General features: G+C 38.0%; 2 protein-coding genes across 2 annotated transcripts in view; one reads left to right on the top strand and one right to left on the bottom strand.

Moving 5' to 3' along the window:
- The window catches only part of cenpp (centromere protein P), a 93,922-nt gene that overhangs the window by 61,674 nt on the left and 4,577 nt on the right, over positions 1-27,671 (bottom strand). The window contains exon 6 of the mRNA XM_019359128.2: positions 20,842-20,938. Coding sequence (XP_019214673.1) covers positions 20,842-20,938 — 97 coding nt within the window. The remainder of the gene's footprint in view (positions 1-20,841; positions 20,939-27,671) is intronic.
- On the top strand, positions 9,706-18,938 carry ogna (osteoglycin, paralog a). The gene is made up of 6 exons (XM_013272872.3): positions 9,706-10,049; positions 13,165-13,228; positions 14,131-14,295; positions 15,133-15,335; positions 15,732-15,824; positions 16,817-18,938. The coding sequence occupies exons 1-6, from the start codon at positions 9,894-9,896 to the stop codon at positions 16,985-16,987; spliced, it is 852 nt and encodes a 283-aa protein (XP_013128326.1). The 5' UTR covers positions 9,706-9,893; the 3' UTR covers positions 16,988-18,938.

Raw genomic sequence — 27,671 nt, 5'->3', positions numbered from 1 at the left:
GGATCAAGGACTTTGATGAGGTCACAAAAGCTGTCCTTCTCAACTACATAAACAGGGGCCATGCCATATACATACATACATATACACACACACACACACACACACATATTATATATATATATATATATATATATATATATCACTATAAATGTCTTGTCTCACTGCCATTTCTTTTTGTTGCATGTTGAAGGTTCAGCTGACTCATTTCTGAGTCCTACATTAGTTTTCGTTAGTACCTTAATAGGAGTACAAACCAACCAGTTCTTTCTATATCTGCTTTAAATATAAACATTAACACAGGCCACCTGGCCAGACAGTCTTTCTACTTGAAACCCTTCTACTTTGGTACCCCTTAGGTGTTTTGTTTGGGGGCAAGCTGACAGTAAAAATCTTGTGCTGAGATGAGAGTTTCCAAGCTTAGACAAACTCTAAGGGCTCTTTAAAGTAAACGGTAAGAAGTTACACAAAAGACAGCAGATCTTGATATGTCTACACATGACATGAACCAAAGATCCTGCATAATTCACAGCTGAATTCAGTGGCTTTTGATGGAGACTGAGGCGAAATAGCCAAGAACAAGCCAGATGAGATGGGTGGAGTACAAACGGGTAAATAAAAAGTCTAATTTTCCAGAAGGCAAATGAATATGCTGGATTTAGAATATAATGAAACTAAACAGTGAAGAGTACACATTAAACTCAGCATGTGGATTTTCTTCCAAACTCTAACAAGGATAACATTCTGGCATGGGATATCTGTCATATCAAACTCACTGAGAGGTAATTGAAACCATCCAGGCCTAGGGTTCCTGCACCTACACAAGTTTCAACCTTTTACAAATTTATCAGACATTTCACAGAGAACAACATATGTAGCATGACAAAGTTGTATGTGCAACAGCAAAATTTAAATCCTGGCCGCGTTCCCTGTGCATCCACAGCATCTGCTCCCCATCTGATCCTGACAATGGGAACCATGCAATGTGCAGAACGCAGTTTTGAACAGTATCTCTGCAATCCTTATTAATACATTAATAAGACACAGATCATAAAAATAATATGTCAAAGTAATAAGCTGTAAAAGATAAAACAAGTTGCTTATTTATTTTATTTGAAATCTGATATGCAGAAAACCTAGTAAAATATGCAAACAAAGAGTTCAGCCGTCCTATTTAATGCTTGAATACCAGAAAAAATATAAATATTGGAGAAATTACAAACTAACCTGTTGTTTGTAAAACCAAAGTGGTGGTCTCCTTTTGGATGCTGCAGTTGTTCTGTTTTAACCATCAGGTCATCCTCCGGGACTAAATTCCAAAGCTAATTTTCACCATATGAACCAAGGCTGGGCAGAAGGAAAATAATTCACTTCAACAGTGAATATGAAGACAGAATACTTCTTCTGTATACTTATTCTTCTGCATGGATTAAATTCCAAAAGATTATAGGAAAAATGAAAAAACAAAACAAAACGCTGTAACACACACCTAATTTCATTTCACTTAGTAAAACAGTCAAAGAAAAGAACGCTTCTGGAACAGATGCAACTTACTTTTATGGGATATGACTGTCTGAAAACTATAGATAATGGCTGAGTCATTCAAAAACTGAATTGGTAAGTTGAAATGAATCCATGTAGATAGCTGAAACTTCCTTTCAGAAGTCACAGGCTGCACACAGTACTGTGCAAAAGTTTTACATATTTTAGATGTTTCAATTTTTCTCCATAAATGAATAACACCAGGGAGGCATTTAAACAGTCCCAGAGCCATTTGGAACCATCTTTGGCAACAACTTAAAAAGGGTTTTGCAACAGATGCCAGCATCAGTCTAGGATTACATAAAACAGCATCTCCATCATCCCAAAACAATAGAGGAATGACAAACAGTGCTTTAACAAATGGTTTAACATGTGGTTATACACTTGGGTGGGCTGAAACAACCTTTTTCACAGTGTAAGCCAGTCTTTGACTGTAAGGAAATATTTGACTCTTGCGTTACACCAGGGGTGTCCAAAGTCCGGCCCGCGGGCCAACTGCGGCCCACGGTCCATTTTTAATTGGCCCTCAAGTAATTTTATAATTGCACTTCTTAGTTTTAACACCAGGGGGAGCTACTGATGATCAAGGCAGTTGCTCTACCAAAAAGGACAATCACAGAAGAAATTTACTCCAAGTTACCAAATATGGCAGAACCAAAGAAGCGAAAGGTGGAAAGTGAGTGCAGAAAATTTCAGACACGGTGGGAGAGTGAATATTTCTTCAAAGAATTAAAGGGGAAGTGTGTCTGTTTGATCTGCACTGAAACTGTGGCAGTTATGAAAGAGTATAATGTACGATGTCATTGTGAAACCAAACATCAGGCCTATGCATCCTACACTGGTGCTGAGCGAGAGCAGAAATTAAAGCAAAGGGTAGCTATCCTGCGGGGTCAGCAACAGTATTTTTTTCGTGCTCAAATTGTCCAGGAAAAGGCTACAATAGCCAGCTATGAGGTCGCCCAACTCATCGCAAGACATGGCAAGCCTTTTTCAGATGGAGACCTCATAAAACGCTGCCTCGTTAAAGTCACCGAAATAATGTGCCCGAAAAAAGTGCAGGACTTCAACAACATCAGCATGTCCAGAAATACAGTTGTGCAACGCACTGAAGACTTGTCAGCCAACATTAAACTGCAACTGTCTGATAAAGCTGTGCTTTTGATTTTTACTCCATCGCATGCGATCCGAGCACTGATGCCACAGACGCCGCACAGCTGCTAATTTTTTTTTGCGGGGAGTGGACGAGAGCACAAGCACTTTAGGTGAGTAAAAAAATATATTCCACAGTACCCGTGTGTTAATGTGCAGGTGCACATGCTTCAAATATCAATAATGCGCATCAATTCTGTCACTACCCTGCTTTTGCGCACCACTTTCTTATATGCGTTTTTCTTGTTAACACACAGAGTACACACCGCTGTGCACAGCGCACGCACATGCGAAGTCAGCTGATCTCATCTGATGCGGATCTGCTCCTTGATCAAGTGACATTTGTCCGGATTTTTGGCACGAGTGGCGTACGATGAGCACCGCGGCTGGATGGCTCGATTTACATACCCAGCGCAGCTGATACTCACCAGAATAATTTACTAAAATTATATGCACTCCTGTTATTAAGTCCAGTTCAGTCTGTTAATGTTGATAACCGTTTCAAACGAACGTTAATAGGTATGTTGCTAAGCCTAAGAACTTAAATAATAAGCTTGAAATGTACCCGTCCCATTTTCCCCTTTAGTGTTTTTTCTCTGTGCTGTAAATCTTCTGTCCAAGAAGAAATCTGCTGCTGTTCTGAGAATGAGCTACCAAAGCTTTTTCTGAATAAATCAATAAAGATCCATTTATGGAAAGCTGTGATGAAGGCAGTTTTGTCTTTAATTATATTCAACAATATAACACATTTGAGCACTTTTAAATGATTTTTCTAACTTTAATACACTACAGTTAAGGTTATATACCTAATTTCTAGTAAGTGGCCCAGCACCTCCTATATTTTTATGTATGTGGCCCTCAGTGAAAAAAGTTTGGACACCCCTGCATTACACAGTCAAATATACGAGTGACAAAATCAAACTTGATCATCCTTCATAGAAAAATATGAAGTACTAGCAATATCTTGAAGAGTCAGTCGATTGGTCAGTCCTTCCATCCATCTATCCAGTTTGTTCCAGGTTGTTTCCAATATACCTTTTCTCTAAGATAACTCAGGATTCCATGATGACAGTCCTACATTTTGGGACAAGTTCACAGTCAAAGTACAAGAAAAATAATTACAATGGCAGCCATTGTCTCGTCACTCGACTGACCCGATATGTCACTTTCAAGTTAAACTGAAAATACCTTTTTAGTCTTTGGGTTGTAGCCAGTACACCTAGTAGTTGGTCATTTTAGCAGCAGATAATACTCTATTCACAAGTTTAAGTTTAATCTCATAAGGCAAAGTAAAGCTATCTGAAAATAGCAGCTGTTCTGTAGGAGGGCGAAAATTGTACTAGAAGATGTCCTTGAAAGGGGAGGGAGCATAAATATTTATGGACAAAGTCCTGGAAATTTATGCTCAGACATTATATACTATCTTGGCATGATATCTAATCATCATTAGAGCATGTTAATTGACTCTTTGTAACCAGTACATGTGTACTATTGTGATCAATATTTATACACATTTATTTTTTGAGTTTGTCTTCTGAGGCATGAGCACTAGTCTTCCTGTTTTTATAGAAAATCTTACTTCCAACCAACAAGTAGCACATTCACAGTACAACTAAAGGACTCCAGTTAATCATTTGTATAATCAACTAAACAACTTTCCAGGCTGGTAAGACAAGTACTGATCTTGTATTCCTAAATTGTAAATCCATATAACTTCTTTGGGATAATTTTGGTGTAACATAAGGAATGCTGTGATGCTATAAATTCATACAGACTCATGCATATCTCAGACACTGTTGTGATTTAATTAATCACAACAGTTTAATTAATATGACTAGCTGAATGAACCATCAGTAGATGTGGAAAATCACAACTATATAGCATATAAGGGTAAAATGCTCTGTAGATTTGCAGAATGGGCTGAGAATTTTCTGAACGTTAGTTTGATTCATCTTTATTTAGTTTCACAAGAAGCCTAATTAGAAAACTCAAGTAGTACATTTGTGTTAATCATTAACTTGCAAAACATGCAACACTCATTACATAAGAAATCTCAGAGCTAAAATAAAAAGCCTCACTGTCAGTTTTCCAGCTGCTGGCGGCAGCCCAGAGCTAGCAGGTGGCTATGTCACTACCACAGCACATGGATCTTAGTGGTGGGTTAATACATCATGTCAATAGTCAGAGCCAGACCCATGCAGACCAAGGCTACATAATGCCTAGCCAGGTGGTCCACCGTGTCGAAAGATACTCTTCAGTGAAATGGGTGTCTGTGTGTAGAGTACATTTACTCATGCGTGTTGTTTTGTCTGGGTTTGCCTCAGCCTGCCATTACTTATCGCTCACTTACACCTGTCACCCTAAAACTCAGCTCACCATCACATTGACCACAGCTGGCAGAAGACAGCAGCCAGAAAAAAGGGGGGAGGCTGAACATATAACCACTGTGTCTGTTTTTAAGCAACATAACTGTAGTATTACAACACTCTGGAACAATATATAGCTGGAAAAATTAGAAAAGTTAACATTTTTGAAAGTGTCAATATGCTTTCAACAAAACACTTTTGATGATTGTTGAATTGTTATGTGAATTATACAAATTAATAAATTATTAAAACAGAAAAAAAAAAACGTGTTTTTGTATAATCTGTACTGGATTGTATGCAGCATAATACTCATGCTGCTCGAACTACCATTTAACAAAGAGATGCACCCAGCAACAGCCATTCATTTCAGCGTTCAAGAAAGCTTTAATATACTACTACAGTTATAATTAAAGGTTGCATGGCTATCTAAAAAGGTATCATATAGGCATATTTGTGGTTGCATTTAGAAGATTTTGCTCTCAGCTGGCAAAATATTTACCATCTTAATAACCATGGCAGCAGATCACAGAACATATTGGCTTGAATTTGGATTGATTCAAATTCAGCTGTTTTATAGAGACAGAACAAAAACGGAGAGAGCCTTCAGACAAGTAAGCAAAAGTATAGGAAATTTAGCTGCGTACATGAACGATGCAAACCATTTAAAAAATTAGCTTTCCCAGAGTTTTATGAGGAAGTAAATGTTTTCAGTATGTTAGGTAAACCTCAGAAGATACACCCCACATGTTCTGAGAAATGTTGAATGCAAACATCTTTTGTTGTTTACAAGAAAACTCCACTGGGCGTCTTTAGCGTGCACAGAACACGACTGGGTGACTGTTGTTAAATTTGATTTGGGACACTTAGACCAAGTCCAGTACAGTCTCAAAAAGATGGTGCTGATAGTCAAGACAATAAAATCTCTCTCTCTTTACCAACTCTCAAGGCTGAGTTTACAACCCTTTCGCCTTCATTTAGTCATCCACCAGGTCAATCAACACAGAAATCTACTTTCTGTGTTCGTCTTTCTGTAGTGGTGCACAAGAATTCAATGGCTTTAAAAAGGTTATTCATGTTCACAAACAGATTGAGCGTGACAGGAACAGTCCCAACACGGCGGGAATAATGTGTGTTTAGTGTGTTATTGTGGGTGGCTTTCCCCACTGACTTCCTTTGTTGTGGAGTGAAATACCAGTGAAACACCCTGACAGCCCAACTCTGGTATAGAAAATTAGTGACAGTAAAAACATTCTCTAGTTGCTGGCCCTCTTCCCAGAGTCATAAAAATTTAAAGGTGTTCATAATTGCTAACACACCTGTAACAGTCTGGGCTCATGTTCCTTGGATGTTTATATCTGGGACCCCTTCTTTTTCCTCTACTCTTGAAGGCTTAGATGGTCACATGTTTCCTATTTAACCATTCTCCTCTTACACTTCAGACATTTCTCTTCAGCTTTACTTGTTTATAGAGAAGTACTGTCTTTTATAGATAATTTTAATTTCAATATTTTTATGAAAAACACACAGAAACACACAAAATAAATTTCTTAAGAACTGCTCTGGACAAGTCCAACATTTCTGTGATTTCTCTGACAAGAACAGCTGGACCTCAACAGCTGTTAAATAGCCCCAGAGTCTCTCCGGTTTTATTACTAAGAATCTCTTGGCCTTTCTGCTTTGGAAAATACTCCCATAGGTTTTTTCTTTTTTTGTTCATTTCCCAGCAATTCTGCTTTTAATTTGTGACATTTTTCATGTTTACCATATTAGCTGTTATTTATTGATGTCTTATTGCCAATTAAGCACTTTATTACAGTTTTAAAACACAAGCCTGTGGAGGTCTGACCGATGCTAAAATAAAGAGATGTATTGATTAAAATGATGAATAGCTGAGATATGACCAGAATGCTGAGAGCATATATCTTTGTTTTATGTTACCATTTGCTGTGCCCACGTTTCTCTCATCAACCAGAAAACAAGAACACATTCACATGTTGCCTTAAGTTTTATTGCTTGGCAAAAATTGTAATAGATAATTAATTAATTTGCATACTTGAACTCCTTCACTTGAGGCAGCAACTCTAAACCTGTGTCAATTTATTGTCTTACAGCAAAGTGCTTTGGTCTTAAACATGGTTCACATCCTCTCCCCCAGTTATGTCGGGCAACAGACTGCTCTGAATATGGTCTTCAAGAGGGCTAAAACTGAACTCTGTGTGACATTAGGCTGTTCTTATGTCAACATGACCAATGTAAGGGAAACATAACAATAACAGTGAGAGAGGTTCAAAGTCAACTGTTGTAATGTAGTAAAATGTGACTGCTGCTATGACATTATTCTATTAACCATCCAACAGCTAATATCTAAATACATCAAATCTGATGTCATACCTAAGTTTACCTATTACATGCATTTGGATGGACTGCAGTTAACTTATACAAATCATACTGGGCTTTAAGGCAAAATTACAAGAAAATTGGGCCAGAGTCAACAGTACTGTAGTAAAGCTATAAATGTCCCAGTCAATCAAATTTAATCATCATTCACAAGCATTTTATTGTTTACAGTTGCATGATGCATGATAAGATTTGTATTGGACTGTCTTTACAGCAAACTGCTTGCAAGAACAAAAGTTTTACTTTACCTTTGATACAAATGATTCCTTGCTATAACAGTCTGTTTAATCTACTGCTCAGTCAGCCTGTGATGTAAGTTGTTGAATGAAATGCCTGTATATGCCTCCCCCCTAGAATGAAATTGGCTCTAAAGCCAAACCATTTAGGCACCATAAAAATATTATAAATTTTTATACAAATAATATCTAGTGTCCTCCCATGTCACTTTTGAACATATGTACCCAAGAACTTAAGACCTAAATGCAACTAAAAACTATATAAATGAGAAGTCTCAACACAAAGCTTACACATCAGAAAGCAGGACTCAAACTAAAACGTTCAAAGAAGAGAAGCATCTGAACATTTGAACAACATTTTCATTCAAGACACCCTAACGTCAGGAAGGAAGAAATAAAGAAACCAAATGCTCCTGCTGGAGGGACTGTCCTGGGCTCACCCAGTCACGAGTCCTCATTTGAACTGATAAAGCGCCTTTGGTCAGCAACAGTAGGACAGTGGTTCTGACAGAACACTTTTTTAAAACTTACACTGCTTAAAAACTTCATAAAATAACATCAAAGGCTAGTATGCTTACCATCTTGAATGATTCTACAATAAGTCAAGTCTATGAAAAATGCAAAATGACTTCAAGGGAGATGAAGAAACAGTCTGTGCACAGCTGTTTATACTACATGATATCCGAAGTAAAGAATTGCTTCTTAGATATTACTCCCGTAATTTCACAAACAGGATAACAAATGAAGGTAAAAAAATCATCATAAAGTGTATCAGTAACATGTTAGACTATGAGCCTCTACAGTAGCTTCAGGCAACTGGGAGAACACACACAAATGTCATATGGTTTCACTATAGGTGTTACAGTTTTAGTCTTAAACAGTGACCGAAACATCAAAAGCCAAAATTGTGGTCCAACTAGGGCATGAACCGAACCATGAATTTGGATAATCATTACACCCTAACTTATACAAGGTTAAAAGTGGGTAACGTGCCCACAGGACATCCTTAACTGGATCTGGCAAGACAGTCCTTAAGTAAACCGATATTTGCTGTCAGGTATTATACAATAATGCTAGAGGGAACAAAAAAAATTAAATACAAAAAACACTCAACAGATGCTTAAAGTCCCTTGAGAAGCAAATCTCTGGGCACTCATTCTGGTAGTTATTTTAAAGAATTACATAAATTATCTTTAATTTCAGTGGTCATGGAGACATAAGGACTGCATGTATAGAATTATCAGTCAAATCTGCCAAAAGCCACTTATAATTTGCTGACTTAATAAGGCTTTAAAAATCTTTTTTTCCACCATTGACGGTTTCCCATCATCATTATCATCATCTGCCACAGATTTTAATTCAAGACTAAGTGCCATGACTATCACTTACAATGGCTGTTTAAATCAAGAGGAGTTCTTCTAAAAATTTAATGTGAATCTTAAAGAAGACATTAATTAAAAAGGTAAGTTCTACCTATACAACTGCGTAGATGATTGTTCTGGCTTCATATCAGCAGAGAGCAGATAATTTTTTGTTGATAATTTTAAAATGATGATATGACTAACTAAAAGCAATTCCAGCCTGAAACATTCGTTGCTGTCCAGAAAGAAAACATGAATATTGGTAAATCCCAGCCTACAAGAAGTGCTTACTTGATGGCTGTTAAATGAATTGTCTGACCAACGGCTAAGAGAATAACATACTAAGAAAAGAAGAAAAACATTGATCCAGCCTAATGAAAGATAGGTTGGTTATTATAAGTCATTACAGAGTGGCTGGGCAGAGACCACAGACATTCCTCCTGACAAAACACACTCACACTTTGGTTGTCAACTTTCAGTTTTTCTGCTTTCTCTGCATATTTTTTTTCCTGTACACACTTAGGGACATTTAGGAGAAAAATGGACACTTTATTCTCTCTCATCATTTTCCATATGTGCCTCATTTTGGTGTGTGTGCCTCTCACTGTACATCCTGTCTGTGTCCAAGTCTGTCTCTCAGCAGATGGATGGTGGGTGGTCAGGAAAGGGTTAAGTGCTGTGCTCTATAAACTCTGCTTTAAGAGTCTGCTGGAAGCTACTGGTTCAGCCTTTAAATAGAGTCATTTGACACATTCAACCAGGGGCTTGTGGCAAAAAGCAGCTGCTGACCCAAACTCAGGCTTTAAGGCGAGCTGGTGTGTCTGCATCACACTGTTTTAGACAGCATGAAGACACTCTTTTTCACCTGTATGCTGGTGCCATGGCTGGTGGCAGCCTCAGACAGGACTTTCGACCACGACTCACAGCTGATACCAGGATCTCTAGCTGGCAGTCAACTGAATGGATACTTCAGTGACTATTTAAAATCAAGGAGGGCTAGGGTGAGAACTTTATTATTTGTATTATTATTTCTTTGGGATGGATTTTTTCCCTGAAATTATATCTACTAGTTTTGGTGTTTTCTTTTTTTTTTTGAAGCCTTTTTTAATTTGTTAAAGTTTAGTCTTTTTTTTTTAAATCAAGATATTAAAAAGTTTGTTTTGACAGCATTAACTCAGAAGATAATTTTTTACATTTGTCACAGTGTTAAATAATGACAAAAGGTGGTTATTTTGATACACCAAAGATAAATAATTCCAATAATGACCAGGCATGCATATTGAGGTAAATGAAAGGCACAAGGATAATATTCTTGCTCTAATGGCATAGTTTCAAGACTGCAGTGAAACCAGATGATTTAATGAGGGAAAACTGTATTGAGAGCAGGTTGGATAAAATGAAAAAGCAATTTGAGCAATGCTTTACAAAGAGGGAGAAAGAAGGTTTGCTTAATAGCTGGGCACGTTCGAAATCAATTAATTCTACCACATTACACAAGCAATAATTAATCCGCTTCATGGTTTAGTTGATAATCCACTTTCTGCTACTTGGTAATGACAGCATCTGTTAGCACTTCATTTCACTGTCCTCCTCTTCTAACAGATAATCCATTCAGCTCACAGCTCCAACACACATACACAACCCATTTCTGTGGAGTCTTACCAAAACACAACCCTGGGTCGACCACACTAACCCTGTTCTAACCACACTAACCCCTTTAAGAAATATTTGGATGGAATAAAACCAAAATCTGGTCTGATTTCTCCTTCAGAAAACACTTGAAGGAAGAGAAAAAACCCACAAACAATCCACAGGGAGAGAGAGAGAGGGACAAATTTGGAGTGTGACACAATACGGCTATGGAACCTTAACTTCAGTTTGAATACCAGCTGCTTTTCATTTTTCAGTGACAGACCTTATACCTTCTGGTGTTGCTACAATTATCTATTTAGCAAAAGGTTATTATGTTAACTTTTTAATCCACAATGTGCAAAACTCTGCCTCTTTCTTTCAACTGGTTCGAGACCAGGTCAGTTGGTTTAGGGAGTCAGCAGTAGGAACGGAGTTCGTATTTTGCTCAAGGCTATTCAGTATTCTTTATAAGTTATGTACCGGTATTCTAGTTTCCTTCTCTAATGCTTAATGTTTGCAAACATGCTTTTTTGCTTTTAACAATATAAATATGCAGGCTTCAGGTTTATCTGTGCTCTAAAATCACCCAATAAACAATTTAACAATAATTTAATGATAATTATATATTTTAATACTTTTTAAGCAGTCTTCAGCTTTTTGAGGCGCCTTCATCTTCATTCAACTAGAAGACTGAAATATAACTCAAACTAAAAACGGTCAGCCATGTCACAAGTTCTTTTGTTGTATAACCAGATGAAGAAAGCTAGCATATATTTTTCTTTGCAGTAACCTCCACCAGCATATTGCTTAGTTCCATCACCTTATAAGACACTTTCACACAATCACACAACAAATGGCCAAAGACCTTTTGAATTATTCCAGATTTGTCTTTTGGTTTTCCAGTTGCCTTTTATGTTTATGTTAAATTAGGGTAGGTCCACTGCCTCAAATCTCAAAACATACGTAGACTTTTTTTAACGCTAAAAACAAACATATCGTTTCTTCATCTGCGTAGCTATATGGGTCCATATAACTTAAATTTGAGTTTTGTGCTTTATAGGTAGTGTATAGTTATCCATCTTCGGTTGTGTTCTTAGTATAAGCACTCACATAGAAAATCTCTGACATTTTTATGTTCAGCCAAAAAGAGGAGCTTCTTCATGTTGAAAACCTCACATAATTTTTTCTATGATTTGTCCAGTATGCGGTTTCCATATACCATGAAATGCCCTTAAGAATGCACAAAGCCCACCTACCTAATTCTCTTTAGTTTTTAAGGTGCAGCACTACAATATTACCCGGGTTTCAGTTCACAAACCTTAGGTGGTCACTATCTCAGTCACTGGGAGTACTTCAGAAGACAAGTTCTGAACATATATGAACAGCATCATATATCAGAGCCAGCAACTTCGGACAATAAATTCCCCACATTCCCACAAACAGACTGGAATTACTATAGCTTTTTTCTTGTCTTACTGACAGCTCAAAGTTCTCTACACTACAACTTACATTTACCCATAAACGCATACAATGCTTTAATTTAAGCACTTCATGTGTCTTACATCCACAGTCAGTTTACCCCATTTAACCTTACATGTAAATGTCTGGACTGAGTGTAGCCAGATTACCTGAAGGAGACCTACAAAGGCACAAGGAGAACACAAAATCCACATTCCTGTTGGCCTCAGCTAACTATGGTGTTGAACTGTCTCGCTGTAAGGCGATAATGCTAACCACTGTATTAAAAAAAAGAAACAAACAATTTCCTCAAGTTCTCAGCCAGTATCCACTTGGAGTTTGGCTACTGTGTCACAAATTGCAGCATCTTCATTCATTTTAGAAAAGGAATGCTGTATTGGCATACTGATGGAGAATATGTTGCAACTCAGGCCAAAGCAAAGCTGCAAAAAAAATCTGGCTAATCCATCGCACAATAGAGACAAACATCCAACAGTGTACTGGTCTCGCCAGTCACATAAATCCCAACACACATTCCTGCTGAAACCCACCTGGAGACTGTGGACCATGATAACTGGCCTGAGTTGAAAAATTCTGGCTTCTGGTTTCTTGATCTACAGTGTTGCACTGTTACTAAACCCTCAAAGAGCTGTAAATGAAACTAGACATACTGGTTCATCTTCTTATTTGCACTTTTTGCAATATGAACCTACCAAAACAGGCAGCTGTAATGTTTACAGTCTCATTATGTCAAAGCTAAGTACACAGCGACCCTGTATAACTAACAGCTGATGAAAAGCTCAGGCTCATGAATTTCTTATAGCTAGCTGCTGCAAGTTGAGCCAAGCACAAGGCAATGCATATACTTTTACAGTGTCATATAACATTTATTTGGTTCCTACCTCAAATTTGATATACTGTAATATGTAAGTATTTTTCCAAACTGACCTAACCCTAGCAGTGTTGATGTTTTGCTCTAGCCAATGATCTGGCCGTTATATGAACAGGCCATGTTTTCTCCTGCAGAGGGCGCTGCCTCCTGCTGATGAACCTGATGACAACCCAATTACAGCTGGAGCAGATGCCGCTGGTAAGAGAAAGACCTACTCTACCTGCACCTGATGTCACACACAAGAAAATACATCTCAGATTTGATCTGTCTTAGACCTTCACAGTATTGTTAAAGTCGACCAACAATTAACTTTCCTTGGACCAAGATTACGAACTACACCAAGACTGTGAACCAGATCAAGGTCCTTTTGTCTGGGTCAACATTATGGAGGTACCATTCAAGCTTTTGCCTTTGGTTGTTTGAAATCACGAGCACATGCTGGCAAGGAACTCCATAATGCTAAGCTGGATAACAATACCTTGATGTAATTCATAGTGTCTATACCAATAAATCCATTGAGTATATCAAACAGCTTAGGTTTTTGTAAGGGTTTAATACCTATTAAGTTGGGTATACACTGTGGGATTTTGGAATGTGAAAGAACGCAAAAGAATTAAAACAGTATCTTTGGCCTTGGCTCCAAAACAGCAGTCCTATTTTGCATAGTAAGAGGTTCAAAGTTGGCCATCTTAGCCAGGAAGGAAACCTGGGACAAAATTTAAACACCACTCACATTGTGACATGAATATCCTAAATTTCTGACACTGCTTTATATTTACACTTGTGGAAAAACAAAACAAAACTAAATATAAAACTAAATGCCTTAACAGATTATTGCTGCTGACTTGTGTTTACCAAGGACTGACATTGAAAAGAGACTTTAGTGACTAGAATAAACTATGCTAAATACTACTACTACTACTACTACTACTACTACTACTACTACTACTACTACTACTACTTTTTTGTTTTAGGTAAAAACAATACCATTAAAATTGATCACTTAGTTACAAAAAAAGCAATTACATATGGCTTAAATGTAGCAAGGCCATATCGATTTTGAAGGCGGCTTGGTTCTTATGGATGCCTTTGTGTTGCAGACCTTCCCACCTGTCTGCTGTGTGTGTGTCTGACTGGCTCGGTGTACTGTGAGGAGGTCAGTCCAGACATGACCTCCATTCCCACACTGCCTAAAGAAACAGCCTATCTGTATGCACGCTTCAACAAAATCAGAAAGATCAAAACCAAAGACTTTGCTGAAATTGGTAAGTCTTAACATGGTTACTTCAGAGTTTGTTGATTAATTTATCTGTTCAAAACTTAAGTTTCTGCTTACCATTCAGCAATTTTTTTTATTTTTGGACTTTCTTTCTTTGGACACAGATTCACAACAGGATATTATGTTAAGTGCTGGGGCACTGTATGTTCTGTGCTTGTATGGGTTTCATTTGAGTGCTCTGGTTTCCCCCACAGGCGAAAGACATACTTCTTAAGTTATAATTGCTTGTTCTTAATAATTCTTTACGTTGTTTGTGTCACAACAGTCAGACATTTAAATGTTTGACTACCATGGGGTAAACATCTGTTAATCTAATAGTCCTAGTGTAAATGTATGATAGTCTGTCTCTATGTATTGTCCCTGTGATCAACTGCCCAGGGTGTACTCTGCCTCTTGTCCTCTCCTGAGACATACTCTAGTGCCCATACTTGGACAAATGGTTAAGACAGTGGATGAAGATTTTGTTGATAAGAGTAGGATTTGAAATTTTGGAGGTCCTGGGAGAGGAAATTTAAAAGATCCCATCACGCACCAGTAGGAAAAATGATTAATCTAGTGCGAAACTTCAACCTTGTAAGTCAGAGTTTGCATACCTTGCCCTTTGCAGCACAGATATCTGCTTTACTGTAAACAGTCAACTATTCTCTATACTAATCAAGGAACATGATCAGTCATTATTTGTACTGTATGGCTTAGCTTTTAGTCATATGTATCAACTGCATGTTCACTTTTCTGTAATTGATGAAAGTAGCACAACTTCTTTCTTTCTTTCTCTCTTTCTTTCTTTCTTTCTTTCTTTTTTTAAACCCTCACCTATCAACAGTGACTCTAAAGAGGATCGACCTGACAGGGAACTTGATCTCCGAGATTGAAGATGGAGCCTTCTCCAAGCTAACCCTGCTGGAGGAATTGTCTCTGGCTGAGAATCAGCTGGTCAAACTTCCTGCACTCCCTGCCAAACTCACATCTTTCAACGCCAACTACAACAAGCTCAAAACCAAGGGAGTGAAGGCTAATGCTTTTAAGGTACATCATGACCTCTACCCACAAACAACCAACACTGGCGACTGATTTGGAGATAAAACCTAAAAAGTTTTAAAAGTTTTAGTAAAACATACAAACTGACAATGAGCCATGTCGACTGTCCTTAGCAGTGATCGCAAATATTTTACATGCTCCTGAAAGGGTAAATCATCTTGTGAACCACCTAATTGTATAAATACTCCAAGATACTATGCTTTCCAGGTGAAATGAATATCAATGCTTGAATTTCTCAAAATGTTACCAGAGAATTATGTGAAGGTATTATCTTTATATACAGTACACCATCAATTCAACACAGTGTCAGGACAACTAACTACTAAAGTTGATGTGTCTTGACAGTCCAGCTTTCTTTCTCCAAATCTTTTTTGTTTCCAACAGAAACTCACCAAGCTGGCTAACCTGTTCCTGGCCGACAACATGCTGGAGGCTGTTCCATACATCCCAGAGAGTGTCCGGATCTTACATCTTCAGGTTTCTATGTTTTATTAACATTGTATATTGATCAGATCAGAAAAAAAATACATTGATTTACACTGATTTTGGTCACCAGTGACATCATCAAATTGGTACACAACTTGTGTTCTAGAGTAAGGTTTGATAATCTTCTCCATAGGGGCCTACTGTACTGTGTTCCACAGTAAAAAAAAATGCATACTGTGTGGCCCAAATGCAACAGCACTACTGCCAAATGGATTAAAGGAATGGTGCAGTTTCAGCATTTGCTAGTATGCACGAGGCTCCATGCAGATGCATGCCAACCAATTTTTTGTGCCCACTCAGGAACATCTGCCAAGATGCACACAATGCACTTGCTATGCATGTGTGTAAATTTCAAAGAGCTATGAAAGGAAAGACTGTCTGTGGCGTTTGCAGCTGTTTGTGTCCATGCCCACAACTGAGCATGGGTTTGCTTAGAGACACTGCTGGGAAGTTAATTCCCCGTCTACCACCATGAAAAGACTGAATGTGTGCTATTTCGGCAGGAGACCTTTGTTGCCTGTCATAACTTGTGACCATTAAGTAGATGAATATCAGCCTTTATGTTTTTTAATATGTGTAAAAACTGCTTATTTGCCTTTCATCCACACACACTCGGTGACTCAAAAACTTTGGAATGAACTAGTCTCTCTGCAACCCCAGTTATATTAGACACAAATTTAAAGTCAGACTATAATGCCCTCCTTCTGTTTTCTCTCATTCTGAGATGATGACAGATCAATGTGGTCACCCCTACATTCACATCCAGACTGATCTCTGTTGCAAGTACTGGTCATATGTAGGAATGCCAAAATTAAAGTACAGCATGACTTTATTAGTTAATTTTGGGAATCACTCTACCCATTGTTCTCCAAGATCACTATCCGTTGGTACAACCCTTTTCTAGATTAAATTTAAAACCTGTAATTTTTATTAAAAGTGAGGTGTAAAAAAGACTCTACCAATATTATTTTATTTTCTTCCAGAACAACAACATCACTGAGGTCAATGTGGACACCTTCTGCAGGTCCAATGACACCTATTACCTACGACCAAGTCTTAATGAGGTCCGCCTTGATGGCAACCCAGTGGTGCTGTCAAAGTACCCCGACAACTTCACCTGTATGAAAGTACTGCCTGTTGGAAAGTACCGTTGAGGAGACTGAAATTTAACTGCACTCCCTTTGTTGCTGATGGAAGTTTTCCCACAACAAAGAGCTGGGAGACACCATGGTATTCTGGATTTTGTGGAGCTGGTCCCACAGATGTCAACGTTTTTACTTCGGCAAACCTACAATCAGCATGTATCAGGTCAAAATCAAACCTCTGACTGGACTGAAGGTGTTCATTAACTCATCTAAAGGCCTTTTACTGACTGGTGGGCAGTAAAGGGAATTTCATCAGTGTAATTAATCTCAATATGCTTCAAACAACCAGTTTGTCTAACCACATTTAAAATTAGTGTTTCTACCTGTAATCGAAATAACAGCGTCAAAGCTGGCTGTCATGTATACTTGGCTTAATCCCTTATGTCTTTAAAATAACTGTAATGTGGTGTATTACTCCTGGTGCACTGAATCATTTCACACTTCCACACACATAACCTTTGAAGTAGCAGCATTTGTTAGATTGTTGCAATTTCTAAGGCTTAAATCCCACAGGTACTTTCTCTGGTAGCCTTAAAGCACCCTTTTCACAGGTAATAAAATGCTACTACAACTAACATAATCCTATAAATGAGTGCAGCAGTGTTAACAGTTCTACACTGACAGTCCAAGTTGTTGTTTCATTTTGACCTGCTGATTTACTACATGGATGAACCAATCTTAACAACAACAAACAAATCCCAAAACGAACAAAACTACTTGTGACCTTGGAACAACAGAAACACCTGCTGTCACAAACGAAGAGGCTTTCTTGCAGCCCAATGTTATTTACTGTAAGCATCTTCATTTTTGCTGTTTTTGCTCATCTAAACAACTGACTTCTATTAGTGCAAAATCTGACATTTCGAAGTTTTACCTAAAATTAGCAACAAAATACTACATCAAGAACAATAGATCTAAATGAATGGACCCAAGGCAGATTTTTCAGATTTACCTCTGAGTATAGGGCACTCAATATATGACTGAAGTGCAGTTTAATTGATGCATTAGTGATTATAATAATGCCTTATTTTTAAAGTTTCACATTCAGTTCATTCACAATTAAACTGTCACAGCTGAATGAAAATTGTGGTACAAAAAGTATATTTAGACATTTTTAGTAAAGCCAAATCTAGACATTATTGTGCATTATTGTGCTGATGACTGACATATAATTCACACTTCACTGTCTGGTCTGTATGTTTAATCTAGGACTTTGGCACGTTCCTGTATGGGAAGATCCATATTTATCACAAACTGACCCTTCATGCAACCCATGTGTTTTCTAGTGAGCCGTTCCTATCTTTACTTGTCTTTAAGAGAGTCATTACTTTACATTTTAAAGTTCTGATGACAGAAGGAGGGAAGAAGCAGGATTGAAGTAATTTTAGTTATACAAAAGGAATACTTGATATCTGCATGCTGATCTATAGTGTTATCTTCATTAGAACATATCCAAAAAAACCCAACAACAACAACAACAAAAATCCTAACTGGCCACAAATCTGTGATCATTGTTAACATTCCTCTTTACGTTAACTGTATGTAGCTTTAAGATATATATTTTTTCTTTGCTGATTAAAAACTACATTTCTTGAAATACAAGAATATTGTGTAAATACGTTAACTAAGTGAAAAGTGTGTTTTGTTCTGCTATTGTGTGGATTAATTGCACTTTTCATTATTCCATTAGACTTAAGTATTTTGTGACTTACCTTTGTTTTCTTAATTTATAGACTCCAGCAGAAATGAACTGGGGAACAATGTATCTATGAATTATAGTAATGTGAAAGTTACTCCTCTTGCTTCTATACTGTCTTACGTTTGTTCCCACCTCTTCCCTACCATTAATTAAAATTAATTTAGAGATTATTACTGATGTGAATAAGACAGTGGTGTACAGGAATATGTTACATGGCTATGTTTGAAGATATTCTAATAAAGTTAAACTTTTTTTTAATATAATGTGTTTGAAATCAATGTCAGAGTAAGCTTCACTTAAAAGCACTGTAAAAATGCCAGTTAATTTCGATAAATAATATTGTTTTCAATATATAAATTATATATTACAACATGAATGATGTTATGCAAGGGGTTTTAGAGGTGTCATATATAAAGTGGTTTTGGTTTGTAACTTTAGTTTTTACTTGTTGATATCACTGCTGTGGGACAAACACGTTTCATTTTTGATTAGGCTGCATCATGTTTATTACACATGGTTTAATTTCTTTGCATGTGTGGACTGGATGGTTGTTACTAACATCTGGTGAGAATTTCATGTCAAAAGAATACATAGGAATATATTTCTATATTTACTTAGAAAATTTGCGACCATGTTAAATATGTATTTTGCCCACTCTAATGAGGTTTTCAAGCTGCTGATGGGTTTAAGTGTCCATTACACATTTATTACAATAGTAAAGTGAATAGTAGAAGATACTGATAATAGTGAACGACTATCAGTCCTTTTGTGACAGTTGCAATGATGGCACAACCATCAACGTTAATCAGTGTTCACAGTAAGTTGACTACAAATACAAAGTACTGTGGATGAAGAAAACACCAGGGGTAGTGTTGTGTTCGAGGCAAGTAACAGCTGGTACATTAGACAAGTGTGCAAGCTCCAGCTAATGATAGTAAGTTCTTGGTCATATTAAAGTACTGGAAAGACAGAAGTCGATTTTTAATTCAAACCACTAGCACAATAAACAAAAACAGCAAAACAAAAATTGCTGAACTCAGCATGTGGATATTGGTCTATGCATGTGTTGTGAAATTTCCAACTACCTAACCACAATACAGAAAACCCAGTTAACACTGAAATTGTATGTTGCTAATTATATCTGTTGTTGTGTACGACAGAAACTGCCTTGTTAATGCTGCCAGCCAGAAAAAACTTTAAGATTCTTGAGCAGAGATGTATGTCAGCTCCTGTGCTTCTTTATTTTTATATGTTTATTCCTCCAAGTACATGTTTTGTCTGTGTGTGTCATAAAAGCATGGAATACATAACAGCATAACGGTTATGGCGGGAAATTTGTTTTTCCATACAAGACCTGAAAAAAATGCAAGTAAAGCAAAATAAGAGTTTGGAGCACACAGACCAGTATGGAAAATGTGGGTTAATCCTCCTTCAGCTCAGCCAACTTGGCAGAACTTTGCATTCTCCAAGTGAACAGGAGAATAGGTTCCACATTGCTTGTGCAGCTTGATGTACTATTTGATATTTCATTGCTACCTCTTCAACAAAGTCCCACCCTCATATTTATCATGCTATCACCACTTCACACCTACTGCATTAACCCATGGTATTCTACGCTTTTCATTTCTCTTCAATTGTCCATCTCTGTAGTAAGTGTCACTTTTTGCAGGTGTTGTATTTTCACTATTTTCACTTTATAAAAAATATTCTCTGAAAATCAGATAACAGAAGAAAAAAAACTCACATAGAATAAAAAGGTGACCTTAAATGATGAATCATCAGCAGGATCATTTTTTCTCACCTATATCGATTCACCTAGGTATCCACATAGCCATTCTTCGTTCATTCACCAAGTTTAACCTTAAGACATATGTCTGCATTAAATTTCTCTCACATTTCAACAAGCAGCTCTTTATCTAGATAATCTATGTGCACTTCTTCACAATACCACTAGATGTCTACATGATCTCTCTGTATTCATTATCAACTACAATGGCCTTCTTAGCCTGCTCAAAAGCAGAGGAGGATCCTACTGGCAATATGTATGGGTCTGATTAGCTAGTCTGTTAGCTCATGACGTCCAGATCAGGTGGTTAAATTTGTTAGGTTTGTGAGGGCGAGTTTGCCGGACCGTCCATTTTGGTGCATGTGTATTTTCACTTACTTGGAAGTGTTGGAAAGTTCTGCTTCGGTCATCACATCTGTCTGAAAAAGTCCTTAAGGTCCTGAAGAATAGCAGAAGATCCCTGCTCTCCTCTACCCTGAAATTACATTGCACAGATCACTAAAGCAGTTTATTTAAGACTCCCACCCAGTAGCCAAATGGCTCCAGCTCATGCCACATGAGTTTAACATTCATAGTTTGATTCCAAACAGGGACATTGTGCACCTCTCTCCTTTTGATTTCTGTATGCCCATTCACCCTTACTGGGCCAACAAAGGCAAAATGCAAAAATCATTAAGAACACTTTTTTAAGCTATGACAAGTCTCAACGGTATCCTGGAAATACTGACTCAAAGTGTGCATGCATGTTTGTGTGCTATTGTTTGAGAGTTTGCACTTAAAACACAGTACAAGCTTGATGGTATGGTCATTACTTTGACAGGAATTTGGTCATAAACCAGGCTAGTCACTCCCTACAAATTTATTTTATGTAAGAGTAAATATCCTTCAGCAGCCTACAGATGGCTGGTTGTGGTGGTGGAGGAAAGTGGTTGCAGTGATGTCAAAGGGGGAGCAGGAAAATTTTGTAGCTTATTTAGGTTGTCAGGTTGGTTTGTTTGGTTGATGGTATGAGGAGAATGAGGCAAGTTACAACAATTGCAAATCATTACTGCTGAAAATAACAACTTAGCAATCCATAAGGGTTTTCTTAATGCTATAATTTTAACGACAGCACCTAAACAATTTCATGCAATAAGTAAATTGAATGAACATAAAAACTATGTTGTGATTTCTCCACTATTCTGGAAAAAGGAGACACCATATTGACCTGAATAAAAGTGAAAGTTGCAATCGATTAAAATATACAATTATAAGTTCAGATATTGCTGGAGAGTTTGCAAGTTTTATTTGCAGACTTCAAGTTGTTACCATTTGTTTTGAGCCTGTTTATGTCAAAGTTAATCAGCAGTGAAATTGTTTTATGAGGCCGATTTAGCCTGTAGCAGATTGTAAAGGCTCAGGTAAGACGTTCTTCTGCCACAGAGGAAATACATTCATAACACCAAACACTTCCCTCTAAACATATCACCTAACTCATTGGGAAACCTCTTAAAAGCCCTGAGACTATGCTTTTTCAACAAGATAAACCTTTAAACAAGTAAGGGAGTCCTGACAGATCAATTTAAATGACTGTTGTCAAATTATTCTAACTTATATAGGTAAAAAACAGGTTTTAGAAAGCTGTCTTGATGATTAATCTTAATTGTAATTTAAATATACTTATACAAGTAATACAATGTCTAAAGAGGTAGTTAACAAAAAAATGCCTACTCCTATATAATGTGTTGTATGTCATAACGGCAATGGCAAAAAAAAGTCTTTGTTTTGGTCTGTCTGAGTGAGCCTGGGACATTCAGTTAAAGGATTTCCAGAGTTTTCCATGGGGGCCCGGGGCTAGACGGCAGCCGGGTTAAGTTTCCAGATGATGTTATTCCACACAGACCTGATGGAAACATGGCAGCACCCTGCCATATAATGGAGGAGTACCAGAAAGACAGAGAGAGGAAGCGAGAGGGAGAGTGGGACCAATGCCTAGTTTGACTGATTTAGTCCTACTGCTTCTGAAGAATCGATAAAATATTCAGTGTACACTCAGTGCTGGTAGTAAATCCAATCAGCTTGCTATCAAGTAAGATCTGGAAGGAAAAAACAAAAAACAAACCATACTGGGAGGATATGGTTGGGGTCATCACTGATGATGACTTGGACCTTACAGGATTAATAATGCAAAGTTCTCCAAATTACTAGATGCATTTTGCACAAAAAGATGCACGCGTGACATAACAGTTGCTGCACCTTTAAAGCAACAGCTGTTGGAAAAACAAATCTGTCTTTGAGAGGCAAAGCTGATGAATATCTCCTGCTCCTATAATGACCTCAACACAGTTTGCACAATTTCCTGACACTATCAGTCTGGCAAGTTAAACTGCACTTCAGAAAACTGACAGCCTGACGGTGTTTCCCCCACTGGAGGCTAGAAGTCAAAACAGTTCATAAATAAGCTGGCCTGGATCTCCACACGACAAACATCCATAAAAGAGTCTGTCTGATGTGATCGTCTTTAAATCCAGTCCTTTAAATCTATCCCAGACTGCAGAACACCAACAGTGTTTGACATCAGTTACCCCCGAAAACAAAGAAACCTCTCGGTTTTGAGAGGTCAAGATATTACATAGCAAATTTATTTAAACTTGACTTAAAAGCCTGAAACAGTTGTATTGTAACCTGCTGTACAGGTGCCAACACATAACCTCACCTGCCTGAAAGTTGCTGTCAATACAGATACAAAATGACTCATTATTAGCTAATAATGACAATCCGCAGCATCTTTCTCACCTTCAGCACTTCTTCCAGCCTTTTATGAGTAACTGCAGAGATTCTGTATTGCACTGTAAATACTATTAAAACATGGGTGGCCACAGAGAAGTGCTGTGCTACTTTTAATACTAACAGAGTTAAGAGATCACTTCACCGAGCCAGTGGGACAAATGTGAAAACAATATATGCCCGCTGGTTTAATACAATGAACAAAGGTCCTACTGTCAGTATTTATCTTCAACAGTTCAGACCACATTGACTTTACAAAGATTATCCATCTGATTTGGATAGACTCTCTCTCTCTCTCATGCACACACACACACACACACACACACACACACACACACACACACACACACACACACACACACACACACACACACACACACACACACACACACACACACACACACACACACACACACACACACAGTTTCTGACAAGGCACCAGTGTCTTGAATCATTATCTCGAGTATTTTTCCATCTGTTGTTTGCCAAATTCTGCAGACTGGGCCACAGAATCCAGATGTGGTCTGGCCTCAGATATAGAGCAAATCAGACTTCTGCTCTTTGCTGCTGATTCACTGACAGACCAGGCGCTTTCTGGCAGATTGCGGTCATAGGGACAGGAAATGCACCTGGGTATATAAAAACCACGTTTAGTCTATAATCCACAAACAAAGAGAACATCAGTTTGATTTTACAGCAGAAAACTGCTCGTCCGCACAGCAAAATACTATAATATACAGTCATGTGAGAAAATTAGGACACCCTTTGAAAGCCTGTATATTTAAAATATATTTGGACATATGGATATTTAAGCAGCACGGTGCACGGTGGTTAGCACTGTTGCCGCACAGCAAGAAGGTCCTGAGTTCAATTCCACCATCAGGCCGGGGTCTTTCTGTGTGGAGTTTGCATGTTCTCCCCGTGTTTGCGTGGGTTCTCTCCGGGTACTCCGGCTTCCTCCCACCGTCCAAAGACATGCAGTTTGAGGGGATAGGTTAATTGGATAATTCCAAATTGTCACTAGGTGTGAATGTGTGAGTGAATGTGAGCGTGAATGGTTGTCTGTTCCTGTGTGTTGGCCCTGCGACAGACTGGCGACCTGTCCAGGGTGTACCCCGCCTCTCGCCCTATGACAGCTGGGATAGGCTCCAGTGCCCCCCGCGACCCTGGAAAGGATAAGGGGAAGCGAATGGATGGATATTTAATATCAATTTTAATGATACTGAGGGATTGAAATAATATAACTAAACAATTAAAAAATAAGAAAAGCCTTTTTAAAACTTTATGTGCAATGTAATTTTAAAAGAATGCAATTTCTGGTGAGGAATAAATTAGGACACCCCCACATGTTATCCCACTTAAAATGGTTAAAATCACACAGGTGTATCATGTCAGGTGCACATGATCAGTACATCATTAACCAGGATTTTAAAGGAGCCTTGCCCTATTTAAACCTCAGATTTAGTTTGGTGTGCTCCTGACTGTTGAAGTGTTGAAGTGAACGCCATGGTGAGATCTAAACAGCTGTCTGATGCCCTCAGAAAGAAGATTGTGGCTGCTTATGAGTCTGGTAAGGGATTTAAAAAGATCTCAAAGGAATTTGACATCAGCCATTCCACCACCATCAATTGTTTACAAGTGGAGGACATTCAAAACAACTGCCACCATGCTCAGGTCTGGCTGTCCAAGCAAATTCACCCCCAGAGCAGATCGCAAGATGCTCAAAGAAGTCATCCAAAATCCTAAAATGTCATCATGGGAACTACAGTAGGCTCTGGCTACTGTCGATGTGAAAGTGCATGACTTTACTATCAGAAAGAGACTACACAAGTTTGACTTTCATGGGAGGTATGCAAGGAGGAAACCTTTGCCCTCTAAGAGAAACATTAAGGCCAGACTGAAGTTTGCCAGAGCAAACGTAGACAAAGACCATGACTTCTGGAATAATGTTCTTTGGACAGATGAGTCTAAAATTGAATTATTTGGACACCAGGACATTAGACATGTTTGGCGTAAACCAAATACAGCCTTCCAAGAAAAGAACCTCATACAAACTGTGAAGCATGGAGGCGGCAGTATCACAGTTTGGGGATGCTTTGCTGCAGCAGGACCTGGCCAGCTCACCATCATAGAGTCCATCATAAATTTGACTGTGTATCTGTTAAATCTGTTAAATAACTAAAGCTGAAGCAGAACTGGACACTGCAACATGACAATGACCCAAAGCATACCAGCAAATCCACCAACTACTGGCTAAAAACTAATTGGAGAGTCCTGGAATGGCCAAGTCAAAGCCCTGATCTTAATCCCATTGAGATGCTGTGGGGTGACTTGAAACGGGCTGTACATGCAAGAAAACTCTCAAACATCACATAGCTGAAAGAATTCTGCGTTGAGGAGTGGGGCAAACTTTCTTCTGATCGATGTCAGAGACTGGTAAAAGGCTACAAAAGTCGTCTCGCTGAAGTTACATCAGCCAAAGGGGGCAACACTAGTTATTAGGGGGTAGGGTGTCCTAACTTTTTCCTCTATTAAAAGGCACCACTTTGGTGCACGCAACAATAATCTAGTTCACTCAGAGCACAGCAGGAGATTCAATGGAATTAAAAAAGAAATGAAGATAAAAGAAATAAATAGTATTTGTGGAAATGTACTTATCCTGCACAAAACACATTTACCGTTGGATTTATGAAATGTGTGCAACAGCCTATTTGTTCTTACCAACATGTGTATAAACGAATATCTGCATACCCGTTTCCTTCAAGATGAAGTAGAGAAAGTGGTGGAATTATGGTGGCTAAAACTACCTTGTGACTACATTTACGATTTTGTTTTGCTTACATGCAATTATATTTTTTATTTTTATTTATTTGATTGCAATTCTGTACATATGGTGGCTTATGGTGTTTAGGAAAACGATCAATAATCTAAGAAATAATAAGATATAATAATAAAAATATTTAATATTACTATTAGTAATAGTTTAAAAAAAAATTATATTAATTGTGTATTGTACTCATTTTAAAGACTTATGTTTAAATTTCCTAACAAAGCCAGGCCATCATTTGTGGTAAATGGCAATCGGACTGGTTCTATAGCACTTTTCTACTCTTTTTCTACTTTACTGTGTACTTAAAGTACTTTATACACCACGTCTCATTCACCCACACAACATTCACACTCTGATGAATGCATGGGAAGCAATTTTGAGTTCTGTATCTTGCTCAAGAGCACTTTGTTATACAGACTGAAACTGTGAGATATTTGAACCACCTCCTGAACCACAACCACCCGCATGGCCACAAAAACCCTTTAAATTTGTTCGTAGAGTACGAACAAATTCAGGCATGAACATACTAATAAATCCTGATTTGTTCATGAAATATCCATGCGCTTGATTTACGCACAAATACATGCATAGGCACTGTTAACAACTTGTCATTTACTTACTAGCTATAGTTTTTAAAGAAACATGCACTTCTCTTGTTAAACACACAAGCAAAACCCAAGGTTTCACTAGATTATGGTGACAAACCTTTTCCACAGTCCATATTAGCTTCTCTTCATTGGCCTACTGTTAAATCCTGAACTTAAATTCTGCATGATCAAGCCCTGTCATATATTAGCAGTATTAGATTATTCCAAAGAAGCACTTAGCCTCAGACTACAGGCTTACTTGTGGTTCCTAGAGTTTCTAAAAGTTGACTGGGAGGCAGAGCTTTCAGGTATCAGGTCCCTTTCCTGTGGAACCAGCTCCCAGTTTGGATTTGAGAGAGACACTATGTCTACTTTTAAGATTAGGTTAAAAACTTTCTTTTTTGATAAAGCTTACAGTTAGGGCTAGACCAGATAACCCAAGACCAACTCTTAGTTATGCTGCAATAGACTTTGGTTGCTGGGTGCTTCCAATGATGCACTGAGTATCTCTTCTTCACTCAACAATTTTCTTTCCATGTGTTTAATCATCACTATTGCATTTAGAGGTTTAAATCAGCATTAGTAATGACTAAACTCTGACTCTCTCCCTCGGCTCTCTTTTCTTTCCCCTCGTGGCAGATGGATGGCAATCCCTGAGCCTGGTTCTGCTGGAGGTTTCTTCCTGTTAAAAGGTTTCTCCTTTACCATCAGGGAAGCACTTGGTGACAGTGGGATTCTTAGGGTGTTCCCTCTAATATTGTTGGGTCTTTACCCTACAATATAAACCTGAACTTCTCAGCTGATAGAAGACAATAAGGGTGGAACATTACTTAAAGACAAGAAGAAACCTTATTAAAGGTTAAATGGGGATTCTACACAGAAATATAATTTGCAACCCAGTGGGTTTGATAGCAATTAACATTTTTTTCTTGCTGTGTAAAAAGCACCTGCTGGGGAAAACACAATGACTAAAGCTCCAAACATCACTGAGTAAACCTATAATAAGACCAGATACAGATACATTG

Source organism: Oreochromis niloticus, linkage group LG5, assembly GCF_001858045.2.
Source record: "Oreochromis niloticus isolate F11D_XX linkage group LG5, O_niloticus_UMD_NMBU, whole genome shotgun sequence".
NCBI classification, from domain to species: domain Eukaryota; kingdom Metazoa; phylum Chordata; class Actinopteri; order Cichliformes; family Cichlidae; genus Oreochromis; species Oreochromis niloticus.
The sequence above is the reverse complement of the archived record's forward strand: the minus strand, read 5'-3'. Positions and strand labels throughout refer to the sequence as shown.